The sequence below is a fragment of the Lates calcarifer genome, linkage group LG12, assembly GCF_001640805.2.
Source record: "Lates calcarifer isolate ASB-BC8 linkage group LG12, TLL_Latcal_v3, whole genome shotgun sequence".
Lineage (NCBI taxonomy): Eukaryota > Metazoa > Chordata > Actinopteri > Centropomidae > Lates > Lates calcarifer.
Window position 1 is genome coordinate 22290340 of NC_066844.1, and position 24677 is coordinate 22315016.

General features: G+C 39.7%; 2 protein-coding genes and 1 long non-coding RNA gene across 4 annotated transcripts in view; 1 reads left to right on the plus strand and 2 right to left on the minus strand.

The window, feature by feature from the left end:
- The window catches only part of LOC108889838 (guanine nucleotide-binding protein G(i) subunit alpha-2), a 54701-nt gene extending 36207 nt beyond the window's left edge, over positions 1-18494 (minus strand). Inside the window, exon 1 of the mRNA XM_018686496.2 lies at positions 17655-18494. Within this exon, the coding sequence (XP_018542012.1) occupies positions 17655-17772 (118 nt within the window). The 5' untranslated portion in view covers positions 17773-18494. The remainder of the gene's footprint in view (positions 1-17654) is intronic.
- Positions 18495-18509: 15 nt separating this feature from the next.
- LOC127143126 (uncharacterized) lies at positions 18510-24372 on the plus strand. Its single transcript, XR_007814326.1, has 2 exons — positions 18510-18653; positions 23766-24372. It is a non-coding gene; the product is annotated as an uncharacterized LOC127143126 (long non-coding RNA).
- LOC108889837 (sodium-coupled neutral amino acid transporter 3) overlaps positions 19819-24677 on the minus strand; it is a 34039-nt gene continuing 29180 nt past the window's right edge. For both annotated transcript variants that reach the window (XM_018686494.2, XM_018686495.2), the window contains 3 exons: positions 24525-24669; positions 23763-23866; positions 19819-22993 (listed from right to left, as the gene is read on the minus strand). In XM_018686494.2, coding sequence (XP_018542010.1) covers positions 22889-22993; positions 23763-23866; positions 24525-24669 — 354 coding nt within the window. In that variant the 3' untranslated portion in view covers positions 19819-22888. The remainder of the gene's footprint in view (positions 22994-23762; positions 23867-24524; positions 24670-24677) is intronic.

The window sequence follows — 24677 nt, forward strand, 5'->3', positions numbered from 1 at the left end:
AGCTTGATGTGTATATGTATGACTACAAAACAAAAAGGGAGCAGAGAAGCACATATTCAAGCCAGTGCTTAATGTCAGGGTAAACAGACTAGACCCAAACAGCTGAGTCATCCATCTCTCTGCTCCTTTAATTCCCTTCTCTATTCATGTAAACCAACAGTTTGATCCTCAAACAAATGTCAGGTTCCTAACCTCCCTCATACTGTATTACTGATACTATTTGGCCTTTCCTATTGCACAGGAACCTTATGTGGCAAGAGCAACCTGAACACAGGTGTTTCCGGGTGCAGGGACCAAGGACCTGAGTGTTTTCTCTGCAAATTAAGAAAGTGTAAAGGCCCAAGGAGACAAAAATTACAATGGTATAAGGCATTTTTTCAGATAAATAGCATTTAAGTGGTTTTGCTGACTTGCTTATGAGACAAAACTGAATGAAGCAGTCTAATCAGAATCAAGTACGAAATCAGAGGGAAGAGTGAGGCACCAATGGATTGTTTATTTTGGATTTTGGCAGCGGCAGTTCAGAGCAATAACTCATAGTGCTTCTGTGGTCTGACCCTGCTCACTTCCTGCCTCACAGGAAACACACTGAACAGCCCCAGCCCTGCCCTTCCTGTTCCCTATGCCTGTATTCATATACACACATAGACAGCCTGCCCTGGTTGAAGCCTGCTTCTTCTTCTCTTTAGGGTAAATCAAGCACTACCAACTCATTCAAGTATCACTACCATCGAGTGAATGCCACACTGCACTAGATCAGTGTAGCATCTGCAAAATGAGCTTTAAAACTATACTTAGAAAGCATAGAAGAAAGAAGAAAGCATTAGAAATGAAGACTTTACAGCTCATAACAAGTGCTGGTCTGCCCAGTGCTTCCCAGACTGGAAACCCAAACTACCTCGTCTTTGCTCCTGAACCACAACATGAGACCGGGCCAAAGAAAACGCTGAGAATCAGAGCTTGGAAAACATCAGGATTAAACATGTGCCTGGGCTGAGCTGGACTGTAATTGAGAAGTGACAATGTTAACAAAGCGGTTCTCCTGTAAAGACGGGAAAAGCTGTTTTTTGCGTTTCCTTACAGAAAAGCAGGGAGGCCCTCCCTCTGGGACTGCTGCAGCCCAGAATCCTCTATTGTCTCAATGCCTCATTTCCCCCCAGTCTTTAATCAAACTGGAGTGGAAAGGGCAACCCATTTTTCCACCACAGGCCTAGATCCACCATTGAAATCGCTGAAGAATGGGGATCAGCTTTAACAGATTGTGAGACAATGTGTCAATCTAAGAATGCAGAGCCAAACGAAACTACAGTGCGTACTCACAATGTGAAGAGGTGAATTTAACCCATGCTTATCTCTTGAATCTGATCTGATATTTCTTTATGTGTGGATGCACTGTGAGCTGCAGGCCTAAATGCGTGCAGTGTCTCATGAAGGCAAAAAAGAAAGCAGAAAAACAGGAAATCAACCTGCTGCAACTGGCAGCCTTTGTGGGCAGGTTTGAGTCAATGCATGGCCTTCTGCCTTTGGCACAGTCTGCTTTTAAGGGCAGACTCTGAGAAGAGTGATCAATAAGCAGATATACAGGAAGACCCTGAATCGCTGCCTATACACAGCATGTTTGACTTAAAACTAACAAACTATGAACAGTGATTTAAAAGGATTTACGGTTAAAAACATTCAGCTTTACCAAACTGAGGTCAAACATCACAAGCTGTTGCATGCAGTCTACAGTAATAAATGCATGGTTCAGCAAACCCTACAATAAAGGAGCATGCAGGCATAACACAGAAGAGAGAGGGGCCTCTGATGAAGCTGTGCTCTTCTTGCCCTGTTATCAAACTCATCTCAGTGCAGCTGTCTGCTCTCGTCAACTTAACAGGCACAGCTCAGCCACTGACTGACAGCAAAACATGCAGCACAGCAATTCAACGCTCCAACACTTTGTTATCACCTCTGCTCTCTCCCCGAGCTCCCTCCTTCACTGTCCTGTCCATCATTCCCTTCATTTCTATTCACATTCAGTCAGGAGATGCTTAACTTTTTGCGACTTCCCTTTTCTTTTTCATCTTTGTTTTTAGTTTGTTCCACTCCCAGCAGCCCATTTGTCCTTTCAACCACATTTAAATAAAGGGATCCTCTGTCAGTCTCCAGAGGCAGCCAAGAATAAAAGATTCAGGTCTCAATCAGCACACGACTGAGGAAAGCTGAGCCCCTATGCAGCAGACCACCATCGCTCATGCAAAAACACACAACTGGTTGTGAGCTCTTCAAACAGGCTTGCTGCAATCTCACAAAAAAAAAAAAAAAACATGAATGAAGATATTTGCATATTGCTCTGCCCACCATATTTTACAATGACTTGTGTTTAACACAGTGCTAAGGTGCAGACAGACCTAGGGTAAAAATACCACAAAGGAAGAAGAATACATTAAGAAAAAGTTTGGGAAAGTTTTTTAACACAACAGCACCAAGCTAACAGTATCTGTAGGAAACCGGTACCAAGATAGAGATAACACAACTGATAATTCAATCCTCAATGAAACAAAGTCATGACCTTTTTAGAACTCTGAGAACCTTTTAGAAAAAATTCCGATGTCCACATTTATCATTTGCTCTCATTTATTGAGACTGTTGGTTGTTAAAATAAATGACACTGTATCAGCCAGCTGTTAGTAAGTGTACAGCTTTAAAAACCTGTGGTCCATTTGTGGTTATTGATGTGCCCATTTTTACCCATACCTGTTCACAAAAACAGAAACACAAAACCGAAAAAGGCGCAAATGCCAATAATTTATTTTCAGCTCATCTAGTCATGCACATTTTTCTATTCTTTCTGTGATCCTACAAATGTACAGTTGTCCTGTTTAAACATCATACTGATCCCACAAAGGAAATGGCAAGGAAAAGGAAAGTCTGCCTTTTTTCCAACAAGTTAAGTCTGCATTTAAATATAAATCTGAGTCATGGCTTCTTGCATGGCTCCAGTTCAACTCTAGCGGAGCTCCAGCCATGTCTGCTCATTCTTGGTTTAACAGAAATAGTTAACGGTGATCCCAGCCCCACCCTCTCTCTGTTCTCCTACTCAGTATTCCCTAGCTAAAAAGAGCCTCAGTGTGGGAGCGCACCAAACTGAGGCCCCACAGAAAACCACATAATTACAAATCACAATAAAGCCCTCAGTGCTGTGTCCCTGCTAGAGGCTCAGCTGCACTCTGGTCTGCTCCAAACCTGAGGCCTTTGCTTACAGCTACAAGGCTCCCCCCTCCTTCTTTAACCACTTTCTTTCAGTCTGCTAACCCATGCCCTCTTTTGCTCCGTCACCCGTTTCTCTTGTCGCTGCTATAAATCGTCCTCTTTCTCCCCTGCCCTCTTCACCCATCCCTCTTTTTTTGTTCCAAGTCTGCAACAACTCACCTTAAACAATGCACACTCTGGTCATCACTTCTCTCAGGCAACGAGACACGAGGACCCAAAAAAACAACAACAACAAAACTGTTTGCCGCTGGACTTATATTTCAGGAATCTTTAAGCTGGGTTTTACCTTTATAATGCAGCATCTTGTCGCAGCAAGAACAGAGACCAATTTTGCGCTGCACAGTCATCACTGACAAACACTTCTCACCCTGCAGAAGTGGCCTTGAGAAGACATTGAAACCCTTTAGGAGCTCTGTTCTGCAACTGTCCTTCATTCTGACCTCTGATGAAATTCAGTATGACAATCAATTTGGCATCATACTGTTGCTTTCTTAGTAACATAATGGTCCACACTGACCTCTGAAGATCTAAAAAAAAAAACCCAAACAACTCTGGACACCAGTGCAAACCAGTGTTGTTCACATTATTTGCTGAGAGCTGCACTGTTAGGTAGTTTAATTATGTATCAAGTAGAACTCTGCTCTTCACTAGATAGAATGTGTACAGTAATCAGTCTCTAATTGTTATAATTCTAAAGATAAAAGCTCATACAAAGATACAAATCAATAAGCCATGATATCAATGTACAGTACCAGCCACACTAAAAAGGCTTAAGTATACTTTGTAAGCGAGCACCAAATAGAAACACAAAAATGTGCTTTTATTAGCCAAGGATTGTTGCCAGAGTAATAAAGACCTAATACAATCTAATACAGAGCTAAAGCTCCAGCTTTGAGCAAACAAAACTAAGCCAATCATTAAGCCGTATTCAAGTTAGAGGGCCAAATCTCTCCAGTGAGTTAAAAGGTAATTATGGTTCAATTATTCCTACAGGGCATCAGTGGTGGTCTGACATCAGGGTCACCTTAAAAGAGAGTCACTTGTTTAAAATGGTCATGCTCATTAATGGGAGATAAAGGCAAGGGCAGAATAATAATTGTTCCAAATGTATGAAAATGTATCTGACTTCAACTTAACGACTTGGCACACAGAAATATCAGTAGGAGAAGCTACAGGGACCCATACAGGGAAACTACACAGCTAAGTATAATTATGCAAAGACATCCTGTAACTAAATACAGTCTGAGGTTTGTCCCTGGAAGTTTGTTTTATTTCATTGTTGATTTGGCTGACTGTGATAGCATCTAACTTTGCCCTCAGCGACTGAGTTGAGTCCCCAGAGCTGCAGTGGAAAAGCCAATAAAATCTGTGACTTTAGGGCACCAATAACAGCATGAAAGAAGACACTGTTATGTCATGTTTAACAGATTTACAAAACAAAAACATGTAAAAATTAAAAGATAAAAAGCATTTAAATGATAAGGTTGCACAATCCTACAGCATGAACTCACACAAGAAGCTAGCATCAGTTTCCATGACTGTCACCTCTGTTTCTATGACATTATCTTTCTACTGCCCTATGCTGTCACTGTCACATATCCTTATCCAGCCATTCTGTACCTGGCTACTGCAACAGGTCTTGCCCCAGAAGTTCAAAGGTTGAAAATGAAAGCTGAGGGTCATAAAATAGGGATAGTTGGGTTGCGTGGTGTAGTGATTTTTATGAACAAGTGCATCAGGCCATATGTAGCTTCAGAGTTATCTCAAATATTCCTGACTAATTAGTCATTGTGGTTGTTTATGTTTGCAGCTAAGAGAAGTAGGGCACTGGGAGAGGTGTGGCGTCATCAGACATTATTTCTATTGCTCATTTTCTCCCCTTTTCTGTTTTCTCTGCAACATCGAGCACTTGCCAACTGGTGGGCACGCATTTCCCAATATCTCCTTGGCTGTTGTTGTTATTTTCCTTTTGTCAGAGTGTAATTACTATGATTACACCAACAAGTATCATTTGAACCATGATGAACTCCCCTGTCTGTGGGAAGGAATTGTTAATAATGTGGATGAGACCATCATATGCTCTACTTATTAGTTTTCCTAACCTCCGGCTCACTAACATTCGACAACTGCGCTAGGAAATGGAAGGCACACAGCTCCTCCAGCCATTGGCACAGTTGTTTGAGTTATTTAAGTGGAAAGTGCAAAAGAAGTGTAACATCCAGAGCTGACATTAAAAGAGAATTTATGATGAATGATGCAAAAGGGAGAATTTAGGTACAGTTTGTTATTTATAAGGGATTTTACAGCCCCAAAGCAAATAATCTCATTTTTATGTTCAAATTCTTAAGATCCTATGAAAACAATCCTGGTGACTTGTTGCATGCTTGAGTATCAGAAGTGTTTCAGTTTCCATGTTAACACAGTGTTTAACATTACTGGTGAGCTCATTTCATGGAAACTAGCTTTGTTTGAAGAGAACCAATAAACTAATTCCCCTGGGAATTTCCCACAGTTATGAGTTCTTTGGTTTTCAGCTGAACATTGAAACAGAACCCAAAAAAAAAAAAAAAAAACCCACAGGGAACTGTAGTACTTAGCCTTTGGATGAAGGTATTTTCACTATAAGGTGCTTTCCTTCCCCTATAACTCTATACACATAGACACAAATGCATTATATGTAGACATCAGAGGCCTTCACTCATAGACTTCTATGTCCAGCGATATCATGAGCTGTGGTTCTGGCCTCATGAGACTCACTCCACAAGCACACACACACATGCACACTCAGCAGCAGCAAAGTGAAAGCAGCTCCCAGGTTGCCAGCGGGTCTGATTAAAACCCTCTTGGAGGAAATAATCCCTGTCAATGTGAGAGCCTCTGAAAGGCAGGAGCTGAGTCAGGGTTTTCTTCCCATTCCTGTGAACATGAAAACTCAGGTGATAACTCAGGTGATAAAGGCTTTTTTTAAGCTACCTCTCTTCTTTGTTCCTTCTCTCCCTATCTCACTTCAGGCAAAATGAAAAAAAAAAAAATAGTGTGTGTTCCTGCAGAAATAAAGACTGTTGACAATACACCAAACATCATACAAGGTTTCAAATAAAACTGATTTTCAGTTCACAAATCTTTTTTTCTTGTGGAAAATGAACTGATTGAGCTCAATACTGAGAACAAAGTTGCTGCCTGTAAGGAATAAGTGACTTTCCTGATTCTGGGCTCTTTTTCAAACACATGTTAAGGGGCATCTTTTCCCCTAAGTTTACACACTGTGTGTTATTTGTTATGTTATTATAGTCTTGTACAACACATTAGAATGCCCACAGCTTATTTTACTTTTGGTTTCTTGCAGAATGTTTTTAAACAACCATTTAGACCACTGCCTTTTAATAGATAAACCAGTAACTGTTTTATTTGTGTAATGTTTCCACATGCACATGAGTCTTTGTGGGGAGGAGATGCAGCAGCATGCTTTGACATGCAAAACTAATAAATCAACTTTTCATCATAGAGACACTCAGCCTGTCACAGCTGCAGAAAGTATAATCTAGAATGCTATGCTTAAAGTGGTAAATTGTTCTATTGCTGTTGTCCTCTGATCAATGTGCATTTTAATGGCCTTTTTTTAAACTCTCCCCTACTAATCATATATCCCTCATGGCAAAGTTTTTGAACCGAATTTTTAAGTCAAATACCAGTTCATGTGTTGTATTTGAGGTAATGTCAGCCTGCCTCCCACACGAAAGCCCTCCATTAACACACACACACACACACACACACACACACACACACACACACACACACAGAAGTTACAAGTGGCACAACCCAGTCTGCACTGCCAGGGATTTTTTTTTTTTTTGAGTTAGAGAGCTTGGCATGGGATCTCACACATATTTCTCCATTGAGCCTTGCTGCTTTAAAGGCTGTTTTTTATGGGGTGGAAAACAAAACAACACACCAAAGTACAAACATATTTTTATGGCTTTATGACATTCTTTCCAAAAATCTTTGTTAGCTTGAGGGGTGTGTTCAGACAAATAACAATGGCAACTAAGTATTATATGTAAGATGAGTTATAATGGTCTTTAAATATCACAGCTGACACTTTTGACTCCAGTCACTGCATGCAGACGCAATGTGCTATTGGCCAATTAAGGAGTATGTAGAGCATAATGTCATTTTCATGCATTTGTCCTTGCTGTGAAGTCTGCCACTGGCATTGTGAAATTCACACACTGACACATGAGCATTGTTCATACTGCTGTCATTCTAAGAGAAATAACAGAGGAGGAGGAGGAGGGTTGACTGCTTTCATTTTTTATAAGTACAGGGTGTTCAATGCAAAAAGCAGTCTTTAAGTTGGCTTCATTGTTTCGTGCGTAAGAAACAGTGACAGACAGTGGTGCCTACAGTCTGAGGATCAGAACCAGGCAACTGACACAGGATGGGTGTGCTGGTTTCCTCAACCAGCTGAACAAAAGACACAAATGTACTTCTTTTTTACATGCAGCCAGCTGAAAGAGGAAGTGACAGATGGGGGTGGGGGGGGGGGTGACAGGGTGAAACAGGAAATGACATCAATTCCATCTGCAGCACAGTTAGTAACCACGATCAAACAGCAACAACAGTGAGAGAGTGCAGGGAGAGAGCATAATCTATTTGACACTGAATATAATCAGGGGATAATCACTTACTCTAGTGTGTGTAAAGTACAACAAACCTTATTAAGTGATTTTTTTATTTAAAATCTTTGAAAATATGAGAAAATCTAATAATGAAAATGAGCTAAAACTGACGGTTATGGGCTCAATTTCCTCTCAGTGTGGGCCTTTTTTATTTGAAAACCATGAAATCACTTGCACCCACGGAGGATCATAATTTGTAGAACAGAAGGAAGCTCTGATTGGTTTTGGAAGCTGGACAGTGTTTTTCATGTACTAATTTGTCAAGAAGAAATCCTATATTTCTAATTTCTTGGCATAAATCGATTTCACAGCTCCAACTCGAGTCTTTTTGTGCCATTAATATTGCTGAGGTCATTTCTGCTGAAAGTGTGGCTGAAGCAATGAGGAAAATACATTTGGCAAAGCACACCAGGCTCCACAGCACTAACAACTACCTGCTCGGGTGGTCTGGAAAGGGTATGAATGTGATACAAGTTGCAGCTGCTGGGCGAGGTGTAACAACACACTGCTCCTGATCAATAGATTCATTATAATAGGCTATAATGTAACTATAGTGATCCAGTGAACATACTGTGACCCCAATATTGTGAAGCTGACATGGTTTTAGATAAACCTGTCACCCCTTTTCACAAACCCAAACCACATTAGCATGTGCAACAGTGTGGTTTAATCTACATTACCTAAAACATACCTACTGTTAACCTCATTTAGGTTGGGTTAAATGAGAATTAAGACAGTTTTATCAAAAATTTGTCTCTAAAATTTCAGAAACATCCACAAATCTCCAACTGCGATCGTACAACTGTAATCAAAGTTGAGTTTAGGTTTCACAGAGAGAATATGACTAGAAAATACACGCCCCTTAAAAATACTTTAAAAATCTATTTCAGAGATTCCACTGAAGTTTGTGGATTATATTTGTCCAGTTGTCACAGAGTGGAGAGCTGAGGATGGGTAATACTGCTAAAACAAATTGACCTCTCCAATACAGTCTTGACAGCACAGCTGTCACAACATTATCACCCTGAGCCTCCTGGGGGAAAAAAACATACCCTGTGTGACATCTAAACTATTCCCACCATCCATCACCTTAACATGAGCCCCTGCTGCTCAAGTTATGTTAGGCACCTCACCTGATGCACTTTCTTCACAGCACACAACTCAGATGAACACCAGAAGCAGATGACAGCTGAAAGCCAGTAGTGCAAGCAGAGCAAGTGAGGTCCTGAATAAAACTATTATCTGATACTGGAAAATGTTAGAGAAGTGAAGAAGGACAACGTGGTACACTGAGGAAAAAGATTACTAGCATTTCCACCCTGTACGTCTGGGAGAGTGACAGCTCCCTTTTCTTCTGCCATCTGCTGTCTACTCTCTGACAGTTTCACTACATCACCATTCACATCACGGCAGGCACTGTCACTCAGTGCAAAACACAGAGATACAGTCCACCTGTTGACGACATTTTGCAAGATTAAATCTCTGATATAGCTTGCCTTCTCATCAGCCAAAAAGTTTTTTTTCCCCCTTTGTGCACAGTTTTTGCTCATCCTTCTCAAGTTTTCTCTACCACTCAGAACACATTTAAACAGGAATCGTACTAAAGGAGAGATGAAAAGACTGAGAGGGTTGAACCAGTGTGACCATGGGCAGCAGTGATAGTCCTGGCTGAGTGAAGCCGCCCTGCTGATCATAAGGAAAGTGCTCAGTCTTCCACTTGGTTAAACGTGAACTGCGGCCCACCCTCTGCTTCCATCCTTACTTATTATCTCATGAGCTTTCAACTACGGTTTTTTTTCCCACATTAAAACCATTCTCTTTCCTTTCTTTTCATCCCCACCTCACCACCCACCAAAGTGCTGCACACTTCCCCTCAAAGACTGTTAGGTTAGGATGTATCGAAGAGTCACAGCCTCCATTGAAAACTGGAGCTATGCTCTTTTTATGTGACTAACATTTTGACATTTGCCTGTTAAAGTGTTCTTTAGCTGCTTTCAACATATACACAGGCTCAAGGCTGAGAGTGCAGCCTGGACCCAGGGGGGAGCCCCAGAGCACCAGACCTTCCAGTGGAGAAAAATGACAGGATAACCCGATGAGGATGGAGGGGAAGTGAAGTGAGCTCATTTCCTATAATGGCAAAAAGAAGGAAATGGATTGTGGGAGGGGAAGAGAGGGGATAATGGTTTACTGTATGTGTATTTAATGACACAGTCAGACAAAGAAAGCCCCCACCCCCTGGCTCCCCGCTCCCCAAAGGGACTTGAAAATGTAAGCAATATAAAGAGAGGAACTTTGACATTTCTGGTGATGCTATAGGGGAGGTCATGAACTCAGGGAGTGAATTATGTTTTTTCAGGACCCTAGCAAAATAAGCAGCATTACAGGGAGCATTGTATGACTTTACAGAATAATGTCAGTGACCTTAAATCTGAAACTGGAACATAAAGGTTTTTCTGGCCTCTGGGCACAATATGAATGAAAAACTACTCACTGGTGAGTGTCACTTTATTATAGTAACTTAGTAAGTATAGTATATTATCAACAAATTAGCAATTATTATTTAAATATACTTACTATGTATCTTTATATACATGATGATATCTAGTGATACAGATACATTCAGTGTTTACCTTTGGTGGAAAATAGGCCTCACTGAAAAGTGAGGTGTCCCAATTTTCCAAAATAACTGGAATTACACAGTTTCTGGCAAAACAAGCGGACTGATGTTTCAGCACTTTTAGCACCACAAAGGAAATGCCATTCACCATCGTTGCACTGAGCTGGCAGTTGAAGTCTCAGTGGAGAAAACCTGAAAAACTAAGCAGCTTAAATCAAATAATATCTACATAGCAACCCTTAAGATTAGGTAGGATTTTTCAGGGGTTTTTTGTAATTTGGTGAGAAAAACAGAAATAAAGGAAACTCGTTTGTGCATTCTTATATCCTTCTCTGTCTCTCCGACAGCTTTGCATTTTGCAACAGTTCCTGTGTCTGTGCAGGGCTGTCTGCAAGTCTACATGCTGCAGTATCTACTTCCCCTCCTAAACACATTATCAGAGGTAAAGGGCGTTCGCACTGAATCATGCTCATCATGATCTGGTCCCGTGTCTTCAGACCGTGTGGTGACCAAAACCAAATCTGAGGGCTGCACTCATGACAGTTACTAGAGCAGACACATAAGGACACACACACACACCCAAAAAAAGGGCCACATACTACCTTTCCACTCTTAATATATATATATATATTGATATATATGCTACTGTAGTGTTTTTATGAAGCAGCAGGAATGGTGTAAGAACAAAGCACAGATATGAGCTCTGTGTAGTGGGGATTGAGGCAGTGGTGGAGGATTTCCTAAGCTATCAGTATTTCCAGAGCAGAGAGGATAGTGCAGCCCGGTCCCTGTGGACTCGCACTGAGACACACAGTCTGCAGGAGCCGGCTTTATCTTCAGAGCTCTCCCTGTAATTGCAGGATATTCAGACCGTTCACATACACACTCACAGATCTGCTGTCCAGTGCGTCATACAGCTAATTGGGCAGCACTGTGGTGCAGACTGTTGAGTAAACAAGGTCAAGTCACCCAAAAACATAGGGCAGCGTCTCATTTGATAAATCTCATAGTATTGGCACATTTTTAACAATAGCGCCTTTTGTAAATATTGGTTACAATACAGTTGCTAGGGTATCTGATGCTAAGATGAGATTTCTTGGGGAGCTGTAAAAGTGTCCTCTCAGAGACATACGGCTATGGAACGCCTGTGGAACAGGTCAGTCTGACTCGGTTTCTCCAGAGAAATCCAGGTCTCTATAATCAGCCTGCTATAATTACACCCGACACCCACTAAAACTCTTCTACTGACTTTAATAAGAGGGAGGAACTCAGTCTGTGCAACGCTGACCACATGGGCTGACCAGCAGTAGAACGTGTCAGCTTGTGTTGTCATCAAACATGACTCTCTGAAGCAAATAGGTGACTGTACTGGAGACTTAAGTTTGGGCTACAATGTGCTGCTAAAACTTAACTCTTTCATTCAAGACAAGATTCACTATATCGTATGAGAAATGTTTGGCAATATTAAGAGATGTAATTCTTTTGGATAATTTCAGGATTTGGTGTTTTTGGACAAATATGTTAAAAATGCTCAACTGCTGGATGTACTTCTTCTTGGTGTCTTCAGGTCAAAAGGAATTGGGCCTGACAGGAGCAGCTTTCAAGCATTTTGCCCTCTAATCACCAGCTGGCAAAGCAATTTTAAAGGGATCGGATCAGAGAGAGGATGGAGCTCTCAGTCTCTCTTACCATACTATCACAGCAGCTGTAGCTCAGGTTTCCCAGCTCAACCCTGCTTAGACTGATGGCTTTCACAAATAGTAGCGGTGACTAGGCTGGTCGACAGAGGCCCTCTCTCTCTCTGATCAATACTGTGTCTGCAGTCCCAGGCTTTGAGAAAGTTACCTAATCAAAGCATTTAAGAGAAATGAAGGCAACTATTTGTTCCAGGAACCCACAGGAGGAAACTACCTTCAAAGATGTGTGACAGTGGTTACAACTGAATAAAATTAGATCAGCTTCAATCACACTCTAATGTGTTTGATTGTGTCCTTTCACTTCAACTGGATAACAAAGTATAATAATTCATGTGCAACTCAATAAATGCATTTTAAAAATGATTTTTCAAAGGGAAAAACTGTGCTCAATGAACAGTGTGATGTGTATTTAATATTCAAAAGGTCATTCCGTCTAGTTTTTTAAGGATACAATTAGACTTCGACAGACAGTACAGACGATTTACTGTATAGAAAATAGATTTCCATCTTCCTTAATGTATCTCTGTCATATGACAGAGGTGTTTTGAATTACTTTGCTGTCTGAGCCTTTAAAGTACCATTAGTGACAAGATAACCTCTGATTATTTTCATACCAGGCGTTTATCTGATGGGCACTGTTGTCAAACCTCGGTCCAGGTGATGTCACAGCAACTCTGCAAGATAAACGCTTCTAGGAAAGTCCATTTCTCACACGAATGCACAGGCTCTAATTTCTTAGCACTGTTATGGCCGTCATACTAATCAGTCTGACAATGAAATAAATAATTACCATTAAAGATTTTTTTTATGCATAATTGTATAGTATTAAGTTTTATTAGTGCTGCACTTGCTTATAAACGCAATTTAAATAAAATATGCACATAAAATGTTGTGCTACCTCTCAACATTATATCATACCTTTTCCATTTCAACTCAATACAAAATACTTTAAAAATAGTGTAGTAAAAGACAGAATAAAGGGTAAAGGATACTGGTATGAAAGCATAATAAATATTTCATTTCATGTGGATAGGATAACTACTGGCATATTACAATGTTCACTACACATGCCACTGCTTTTAGAATTAATGCCAATGATTATAGAAACACCACAGAGCAATGTGTTATTTGTCAGCAGGAAGTGATATCTGTCAGTGGAGCATAACTGAAGCTATTTATAAGCATCAGAACAGATTTTATAATTTTATCAGGATCTGCATACCACTTCATGATTTGTACAGTAGATATTAGATAGTACTAAATGTTTCCACCCCCACAAAAAACAGTGAATATTATAGTATCCACTATTTCAGTATATCTACACTGATTTGTTTTTCTTTGGACCCAATATTCTCCAATAACTGCTCCAATTTTAACTGAAAATCTATTTCCCTGCTTCCTGGCCAAGACCTTAGCAAAGATTGCAGATTAATGCGTGAGCATCCTCTCACACACAGCAGAGCCCAGATTGTAAAAGAGGAAGAGAAAATGACTGGTTTCATATCATGTGTTTTTCTTCTTTTGTCTGTGGTTAAAAAAAGTAAATGTTGGTTCATAATAATGACCACTGTTTGGAAAAACACTGCCAAGGTGACCATGTCAAGAGTTATACACACTTCTCTTTACGTTCTCTCTCCACACGTAGATAATATATTCTTAGCCCGAAAACATTAAAAGTACATTTCCTCTCCTGTTGCATGGGTGATGTAATGTGGCTGCCACCTTAACCATCTGAAGCTTTGATCATGTGTAAAGCCAGCTACAGGCTAAACATTATGTCAGCCTTACATTGTAATGTGTGGAAGCCTTACTGCAGTAACCACGAGGAGCTATGTAATGGAATCTGAGCCAATTCGACACTGAAGCAACGACCAGGTCATAAACTGAGTAGTGCAGTGCATGCTTTATATATCATGTCATAAAAAAACAAGAAGTCTACTATCCTTGATGGAAATGAATAACAGTGTTGCCGTATCAGATGTTTTTAAAACTCAAAATAGACCAAGTTATTTCTTTTCTAGAAACAAGATAAGCATTTTTTCACCAAAGCCCAATAAAACTGTCTTTATTTTCCCTCATTTATCACTTTTAACATGTCAAGATGACATAGTATCAAGTATATTTAACTACACACACATGCTGCACACTCCTTTAATGTGCAAACATATCAAAAATACCCTCGGTAAAATGTCTGTATTTGTTTTGGAAGTAGATGTCCCTTTCTACTGTGCCCCAGGCTGCATGCATTCAGTAGCCAACGTATTTACATAACAGCACTGCCTGTCAAGCCGCTGACCAAATGTGTTTATGTACAATTAACACTAAAGTGCGTGTCTGTGCGCATGCCAACAGTGAATCGTGCAGAGATATTTCCTACTACCAGGTCTCTGTTTAAGCAGAGCACACTGCCAAAAAGGAACTTTTCATTTGTGCTGAGCTGAAAAAAAGGGTTAGTAAGCCAAATAATAGAGAAAACCCACTGAAGTGAGCAGCAAAATTTTTGTTGTCGACGGGGAGGAGATTAAATGTCAGTCAAAGACCAGAATCGGCAGGGAAGCCTGTGAATGAGTGCTTCCTGTTAATGAAAGCTTAAGCCTCAACGGTATGAAGTCCTCTCTGCTACATTAACTAATGGCTTTCTCCAGGGACAACTAACAAGACAAAACAATCTAATGCAGCCTCCTTTTTGGTGAGGCATAATTAGAGAAAAGCAGTTACCATGGAAATCCCTAATTGCATTTGTTTGTATACACCGGGTTAAAAAAAAAAAAATTAAGTGCCAGCGTTTTGATTAAGCTGTTTGTGGTTAGACTTCCTCAGCTTGTAGAAGGAACTCAGTGTTGAATCAAAAAGAGATCCATCATTTCTGTCTCTGGCGGCCAGGAGAAACAAGGCTCATCCTTCAACCTAAACCCCAGAGTCTCTTGAGTTTCCTTTAAGAAGGACGTGGGACTACAAACTCACAAGTTCCACTCTATTGGACAGACGGGACAGACTGCTTACTGGTGTGTTGTGAAGGAAGTAGTGAGACTTTTCTCAGCTGTTCCAACAGATACTATGGTGGCAGATGTGAGTGCTGAAAAGCATACCTGGAGGCGTGATGTAGCACCCCTGAGAGGATGTCACACCTCTGTCAAACATACTGTCACTGAATAGATAGATCACAATTTTAGCTTTGACTGCAAACTACAACTACAAGTACTGTTATTAACTTTAGTCTACTAGCAGAAGAACATATAAAGAAAACTGGCAGATACTGTAAGAGAGAACAAAATCAGTGTCAAAATGAGTTTTTATGCACAATTGCATTTACCATTCAAATAACTGGAGTGTACATTTCATGTCTCAAAGACCAGAAATCTTTCTGAAGACATTCTAGCTTTGTATCCGGGTGCAGCCTTCACATGCTGTGACATGTCTTTGAAATGAAACAAGTGAAGGGAAAACTCTTACTCACACAACGTGAGTCTTTACGTGTAAATTCGCAAACCCACGGTTCAGATGCAGACCTCTCCTATAATTCCTCTCAACCCTCACACACTGCACTGGATGGTAATTACTGATATGAAACCTGCTGTACAGGGCAGAGTATGCAATTAGCCTTCTAACCAGGGGCAGAACTTAACAACCAGCCATCTCTTCAAAGACTCAGGAAAAAAAAAAAAGAAAAAGGAAAAAAAAAAACAGTGTGCGTTCCCCGTCAATTTAAGCACAATTTTCTGTCAGGAAAGAGGATGATGAATCAGTTTTGTGATTCTGTGATCACCAAACTGTTACTAAATGCATGGGTTGTACTGTGTGCTAAATGCGTCAAATATCCCAAATTATTTCTGCCACAGAAAGGGAATAGGGAATTTATTTGCGGAAAATAAAATGTTCCATTTACACTGACAAATATTTGTGTTTAGTTAAAGGCTCCATACAGGATCCTCTGAGATCATGTTCTTGATAATTTACTCCCTGGGTGTAAATTAATGCTCAGACGCATCATATTTTAATTGATTTAACCATTTTACTGCAGAGGATAACATCTGAAAAACACTTTCTAGTTTGCTATGATTCCCCCTGCTCAACAGGATCAATATCAGTTTAAACCTGAGTATATGTTGAGTGAGGTGTCCTCAATAAAATCATGGTCTATCCTAACAAAGTGATTCACTGTTAGTTTAGAAAATTGCATTGATTCCCTCGGGGCAATAACTGGAGTAACTTCTGGTGAGTAAATCAATGAGCATGAGACGAAACATATCACTGGTGGGGGAGTTTACAGATTTCCACTTTTCATTCATATGAATTACTGGTTAAGCAGCCAATACAAACTGTTGCCTCCTTTCCTTGTGTATCTCCCAGCCGCAGGTCAGGTAAGGTTTTGAAGCTTCTAGGACCTCTGTTGCATAAAACAGTCAGTAAAAAAGGGAAGCGCCATCTTAAATCGTTAAGAATGTAGAATTAACTTAACTTGACAGCAATGTGTCCTGTAATTGTACTTAGCATTCCCAGCTACTCAGATGGAAAGTTAAAAAAAAAACTGGGAGTAATTTCAAAGTCTGGGAAAGTGTGTTTCTCTCTTGCTATCAGGCTGTGCTTCAATCAGGTGTTTTGTGTGTGTGTGTGCGCGCACACATGTGCTCTAGCCAGCGCTGGGAACAGTCAGGGCTGTTCACCCTCTATCCAAACAGCAGCCCACTCATTATCAACCAGACTCTGCCATTGTATGACCCCCTCAGTCCACTCCTACTGGGAGGAAACCACTCCAAACTTACAACTGACAATTTTGACTGTCCTGCCCAAAAAAAAGGAAAAGAAAAAGAAAAAAAAATCTCTGCTCTGAAATCTCACTCAACATCCAGAGTTTAGCATTTCTCAAATTTCCACACCCCCTTGCTAGATGAGGGGGTGGAGGGGGCGGGGGACATGTGCTCCATGGTGCTGTTTCAAGTCCAAACTTTCCAAAACATCCTCAATAAAAACCCAGTATGTTTATGTCAAAGCAGGAGCTAGAATGAAGTCAAAGTACACAAGGACATGCTACTTTTTAGACATGTGAACTGGGGTAGTGGCAGGTCAAGTTCACAGGACTGCTACTGCACACACACACAGAGACACATGCATTTCTGGTGGCATAACTGCTGCCACGTTTTGTCTCTTCAGAAGGTGGGTGAAGGAAACACTCAGCCCAAACAATTAACACTTGATGAATGTGAAGGATAGGAATGAAGGCCACATTTTTGAGGGCAAAAGAAATGTTACTATTAATAGCAGTGCTTAAAAAAAAAAAAAGAATATTCAACTTGATCTATAAATTTTTGTCTGATATATCTGTGTGTGTCATATTTTCAAGTCTTTCGTGCTGTTGCATTATTCGCTTGTGATCAGTGTCAAGTGTTGTGACAGGCAACTCACCCAGCAGCAGCAGTTTCACTTCTCTCGCCGCCTTCTCTCCATCTTCTCTCAGGTTTTTATCAATCATTTTAGACCTCTCGGCCGCGGCTTTATCTTCCTGACTAACTGTACAACCCATGTTTCCTAGTGCACGCTTCAGGTCTGCTGCTTAGTGGGAAAATATCACCTGGGAAAAAAAATTAACGACTTGAGTCCGAAACCCCCCTTATTTTAAAGAAAACAAGGGTTGAAGTTGAGTAAGAGACGAGTTCCCTTTTCTTCAAGAGTGGCGACAAACGTGACGGAGTCCGTTCATCCGCGCGAGGGCACGAAAATCATAAAAACAAAACGATTTCCTTCTGCGAGGTGAACTTGGATTTTTGACGCACGAAATTCCCAAAGAGTCGGCGGTTTGTTCAGTCAATCAGTTGGCCAGCATTGGTGGTTTCTTTGAAGCGTGGAGAAGTTGTCCAGCGACCGAAAAAAAACCCCAGCTTGAGCAACTTTTTGAGGACGGTTTAGTTTTTTTCTTAGCTAATTCGGTATTTCCTACGACAGATCATCGGAGCAGGTTAAACACGCGAAAACGGGCCACGAAGTTCAGCACAGGAAAAGGAAAAAAAAGTATTCCAGCTGTTGAAAACCGAGCACACGGATTCCTGCTGCCAGTTATAGGCTACCGGACACGCGCTCTCCACTTTTTAGAAGATATTTATCTTTTCTGTTTGATGTCTTTTTTTTTTGTTTTAATCCCTGTTGCCGTTACGCATTCTTTCCCCCGCGTTGAGATTTATCACGTTTGAAGCCACACCCGTAGCCGCCGTGAAGTTCCCCTCCGCCCGACAAACAGTGAGACAGCGCCGTCTTCTCCTAACGCAACAGCAGCAGGGCCAACCTTCACCAGAAAATGAAAAAAAAGAAAAAGAAAAACGCCCACCCCGAGTGCTTCATGGGAAATGTAGTCGACAAGGGGGAACTGTTTTCCGCAGGAGCTATGGGAAACATCTTGGAGTTCATAAGGTTTTTTTTTTTAAAATACACAATTTCACAATCTCACTTTCAAAATGTATATACCTATATTACCATTGTAGATATACAGCATGCCTGCACCTTACAGTTTTTGTCATTGACGATTAATATCTACTCTTATTTTCCTGATGTATTGATCACTTGGCTGGTCTATAAAATGTTGTGCGAAATAACCACAATTTCCCTGAACCCATGAGGACATCTTAGCATTTCATTTTATCAACCAGTTTCATTTTGAAACCAGTGATTTTTTTTCTCCAAAAAATATGACTTTTAACCAGTTAATCAAAATAATTGCTAATCAACTTTCTGACATATACTATTACACATATACTGGACCAAAAATATTGAATAAGCATTAAGTTAGACATAGAAATTTCAAAAATCAGGAGCTTCCAATGAGCACTTAAAGGCAGCAGAGAGACCATGGCATTAGTCGTCACTGTATTTTAAATGTAAGTAATCCAAATTGGCTTATGGAAATAGCTGAGGGTAGTGATAGCCACAGCAGTCTTTGAACAATAAGGATTTAACTGCTAAGGCAGTATGACGTCAAAACTGAGACTCAAAATAGGCTCGATACAGTCTCGATGATTCATGGTTTGAGAAAATACTCAATAAAACCTTGACATTAAGTTACATTGCATGATGGGACATAGCACCTTAGTTCGTTCCACAGCTCTATGGTGTCACCTTGTGGACCATCTCCTGACTGTCAACAGAGGAATTAACAACTGTTACTCAAAGCCCTTTGCTTTTTACCTTGATAAACTATTTTGGTATCACAGTCTTATAATTTTTTTTTTCCCAAGGATAGACGATAATCTATTCCATCAAGGTGAAATAGAATTACGTGTCTGTCAAACATTCTAATCTATAAAACTACATATCTATAAAACTACATATTATCAGTTTATCACTGACAAATAATTGCCTAAATTTTCAGTTTGTACTGTGTCCGTTTACAGCCACAGTGATCCATTTAAAACTGTTATTATTCTGCTTTTTCACCCACATAATCTAATGTTCCACTTAGCGCACTACTGAGAAACTCACGCTAATCACCACCCAATCTCCTGTTTCCATGGACATCGTATAAACATCCTATAAAGTTGTGTCCTGATGGTTGTTTTAGACAGATGATAACAGCTGAAAGTTATGTTACCTCATTATCTTTATTGCAACATTGTTTACAGTACAATAACTGCCAGCAACATATTAAAATATATAGAGATACAAGAAAATAGACATGAATTGAAGGACAAAAAGGTTTAAAAGCACTTTGAAAATGATTACATTTATATTTTTAATTGGACTAAAACTTTAATTGCTATTTACATTATACAAACTAGATATGCATATAGAATATAAAGGGTATACATTTATATACATTATTTATAAATGCTGGCCGATGTCAATATTTAATATGTTACTATTCAATCATACACATTTCAGTAAATCACACAAAGAGGGAGACTAACAACACTGAGATCTAAATACAGGTCCTCAGAGATCATCTTGTATCAGCCACTAACACAGTTTGTTGCCTTGTGTTTACTTTTATTTTTTTGCGTGTTGTGAGGTTTTGAAGTGTTTTGTGTGTGTGCACGCACCATTGAGAAACAGTTCATGATAGTCACTTGATTTAGCAAATGGCTTCATCATACATGCAGCCAAAAATGGAGGTCAAACTAGGAACAGGAAGTTGGGGATAAATATAACCCTTGCATTAGTTAAACAACACCGAACACTAAGTTATGCCCCAGTGGCTGATTCAGATGATTCCCTCTGCATACAGATACATAAAGACAATCAAATGCCTAGATATAATCAAATAAAAACTGATTAAAAGAGGTTTGTTGTGTAACAAATGGACAGGACAATACTCAGTTACCCATATAGCACTCGCAGATGTCTGGTGTGAGAAGATTTTATCTTAAAATAATAATACTGAAATGTAGGCAAGTACACCAACTCACTAACAACTCCAGGTTAGTAGGTTAATGTCTGCCAACAAGCAGCAAGGAAGTCAGCAATGACCCAAACTATACCACTGATGATATACCACTGACTGTAACAGACGGATATAATAACAAAGAACATAAAAAACAATCAATAACAGGTTTCCCATCTTGCATTTCATCACTGAATCAGATAAACATTAAACATGAAGTTTAAAACAACAGTTAATCTATCAATGGTAGGAGACAATACTTGAATTATACTTCTGATCAGAGTATAGGTCCAGGTTTAACAACACAAATGCATATAGGTACTATAGTTCAAATACAGTGGAGCCATGTTTTCATTTTTTTAAACAATACGGACACTTAAAAACCTCCAACAGTACATCCATATAATTTGTTGTTTTATCTACAAAACAGACCAGAGGAGGAAACTAATGATCGCCAGGGTGCTCACAGGAAAGCTAAATTTAATATTATTTCAAGTAATGCTTTAAAGGACATCCATGTTATACCATCGATACATTGCTAATTTTCTCATCATCTACATTAGATTGATTAATTTATCAAAGATTTAGTCATACAGGGAAACGCCTTTAAATCACATCTAGCAATTGTCGCAACATCTTACACATAATCTGCTTGCGTTTCAACTTATTAATGGCTACAGGACGTTGTGCTTATCAAAGGAAAGTGCTATTGCTAACCACCAAATTGTCAAGATTGTTAAAGAGATGGGAATCCCATGTCTGGTCATTTCTGTTAGGGATTGAGCTTGTGCTGGATGCAGAAATATTTACATATACCAGACTGTTACTAACCACTTTATGAAGTGACCCTGTTGTTTTATACACGTTTTGGTTATCTCTGATTACTTCCAGGAGATGTTCAGAAACAACGCATCAAATCTTACAGGTAAAAAAAAACAAAAACATCATTGCTGCTCGATGATGAGGAACACTGAGTGGTAACTTTCCTCTCTTCATTTTATCTCTTTGATCTGCACAGTTCGACTGATGAGGTCTTCAGTACCATTTATCACTGTCATGTACACAGTAATACTGAAAAAGCAAAGCTCTTTGCACAACATAAACGTTCTTTAATATAGTGATCTGAACAGCCAGGAATCATTTAAAATTGCTCCTTACCTGAAACCTGCCTCTTTGACAATGATCGCCTCAGTAAGGATTAACCGAGGATCATCTCATCAGTCCATACTGCATCGTCTGAGGTTTTCATCAAGTAGAGGTTATTAATAAAAATATACATCTAGTTCATACTGTGTAGGAATGTAATGATAAATGTGCTCACAATGCTGTACCACATACTGTCAGTGGTTTTTCACCCTGCTCTATCAGAGATAAGAGAGAATTTAACACCTCTAAACCTTAAAATAAACAAGAGCAGCAGCAGTACAAGCTAATGGAGCTGGAGCTAAGGGCTGCACACTTTAAAGGAACAGTTCAACATTTTCCAGTCTTTATGCTAAGCTAAGCTAACCTGGCTATTTCACATTTACTGTACAGGCATGACAGTGGCATCAATCTACTCATCTAACTCTTGGTAACAAAGCTAGTCAGCACATTTCCCCAAAATTCTGAACTATTCCTTTAACTCATTTTTCAGTCTGTGCAATAGCCTTTATTGTAACTTTCCTCTGCCGGTGCACAGAATCGCAAAGATGTTGCTATTCAAATAACTTAGAATAATAATAATAATAGACATAAAAATCATTCAATAAATTTCATTCAAAACAGTTAAAAGGGAGGTGCCTCAGACTGCGTATTCTAATCTGGGTGGCAGTTTGCAGATCGTAGATCATCTTGGACAGGGATGGCAAGGAGTGGCGGATGCTCACAACCAACACAGGGACAGGTGTATAAAGAAAGCAGTATCCTACACTTTTCTAGTGCTTTTTTTCACATCCAACCTCACAAGGCACAGCCTCCAAGTGTCATCATCAATCTTTATGCACCTGGCCTCTCAGTGAATTCACCATCTTTCCAATAAAAGTCTACTGGCCTGGATCTGCAATCACTGTTCGGCAGGATGCACAGTACAACGTAAAGAGTGAGAGCATGAGTGCAGTGGTACAGAAAGCTGTCCTGAACTCTAGACTCCTCCTCTGTGGCCAATATTCTCTAATGGAAACGATAGGGCATCCTCTACATTAAACATGATCCAAAAAGTAAAAACAGTAACGTTACAACACAGATCTAAATCAACAATATAAAACCTGAAAACAAAAAAGGAAGGTGGTGCCTAGTGACCACTGCTGGCTTTACCGGTGCCCGATGTCCAATCGATGATGATAAAGCTGAGACTCATTATCATAAACAGGAAGCCTATCCCAGCGAAACAGGCAGCCTGGAAGAGAGATGAGTGATGAGGGGGAAAGAGAACAGGAGATAGAGAGATCATCGTAAGCACATTAACTGGACGCATCATCTTCAGACAGTGTCATGATATTCATAGTAACTTCTATAGCAAGTCACTGAAAATGTGAGTGACTGTAACCAGACACATTGGTCAGTGTTAAAAAGCCCAAACATTACTGGACTGGATTACAGTGGCAAGAAAATCCACTCCTGATCATACCCAGAGGTCAAACAAACTTGATTCCAGAGATAGCAACAAACAGTGCTTTTCAGTCTGGTGTGTCAAGAAATGCACTAAGTATGACATTTTACAGCTGAAGAACAAACTCTAGTCAGTTTTATCTGATGGACAAACTGAGTCAAAGTGCCGCTGTTTCATATTAACTCATATTAACATATCTTTGGCATTTCAGTGTTGATACATCATTTCAAAATTTTTGATTTTAGAGACCTTCAAATTCCAGTCAACGCCTGGCAACTCAAAATAATGGTCAGAGAAAAATCAGTACTTAACAACAGTTGAACCAATGCTACATCATACCATGTAATTCAGCAGATCAAATGTCAGTCAATTTTTTTTGTTTAGCATTACTTTCCCAACTTTTTGTTTTAATCCCAAAATGTCTTTAGTCAATTTAAATCCACAGAGCATCTACTGTATATTGATGCTGCATTTTTAAACAGATTGGCTTAATGTAACCTCACCTTAACCTAAAATAAATGCAAGTATAATGAACTTAATTTTCTGTTATCCTCACCAGGATTTTGGGCACAGAGCGCAGTGGTTCCTCTTCTTTGGGTACAATACGAATGTAGAAGACAGCAGGGAAGATGAAGATGAGACAAGGGGCAGACGTGGCACCTGGAAAACAGACAAAAAAAAAACATGAATTATTCACGATATGAACTCTCCTATAAATTCTCACTCCCTTCACTTCTAATTAAGAGTTGTGGCTCGTCTGACAGTACTGTAGTGATGATGTGGGAAAAAAGGATTTAGCTCATATTTATTATGTTCCACTGCCAGAAATGAAAATTGTTGATATGAGGCTTTTGAATTTAATGTTTCAAGTGTGAATGAGCCTGTTGGACTTCATCTGTAAAAATACTGCTCATTACCCCACACCAAAGTCTCAGAGTTAGTGAAGAAAAATCTCTTTCCAAATATTTAATTGCTGCTCTCAAAATCTTAATTGCCACATATTCTGGGCTAGAAAATGTTACCTCTCAAAAGAAAGTTTGATGGTGGCTTGATAGCTCAAACTGTTTACAGTACAATAATACATAATTCTCCTTTTCTCCAACTGCAAGTGGGCTCTCATGTAAAAGAATTTAAAATACATGTAAAATACAGTATAAACATATCAACATACTAGTGGTTTCTGGTCTTTAACAGCAAATGTAGACATATAACTTTGCATGTTACAAACGTTAAAGTATTCTGCATTTTTGGTGATGCCTCTGCTAGTAACTTAATTTAGTCTAAATGTTACTTTATGCACAGGGTTAGTCTAACTTACCAATGATCCCAAAGATGCCCAGGATGTTGGGGGCAAAGATGACGAGCAGGTTGATGAAAGTGAGCAGAACAAAAGCAATGGCGATGTGGCGAGGCCAGTAGAAGGTCTTGTTTGGAAACATCATCTGCTGAATTGCTCTCCGTACCTGTTCAT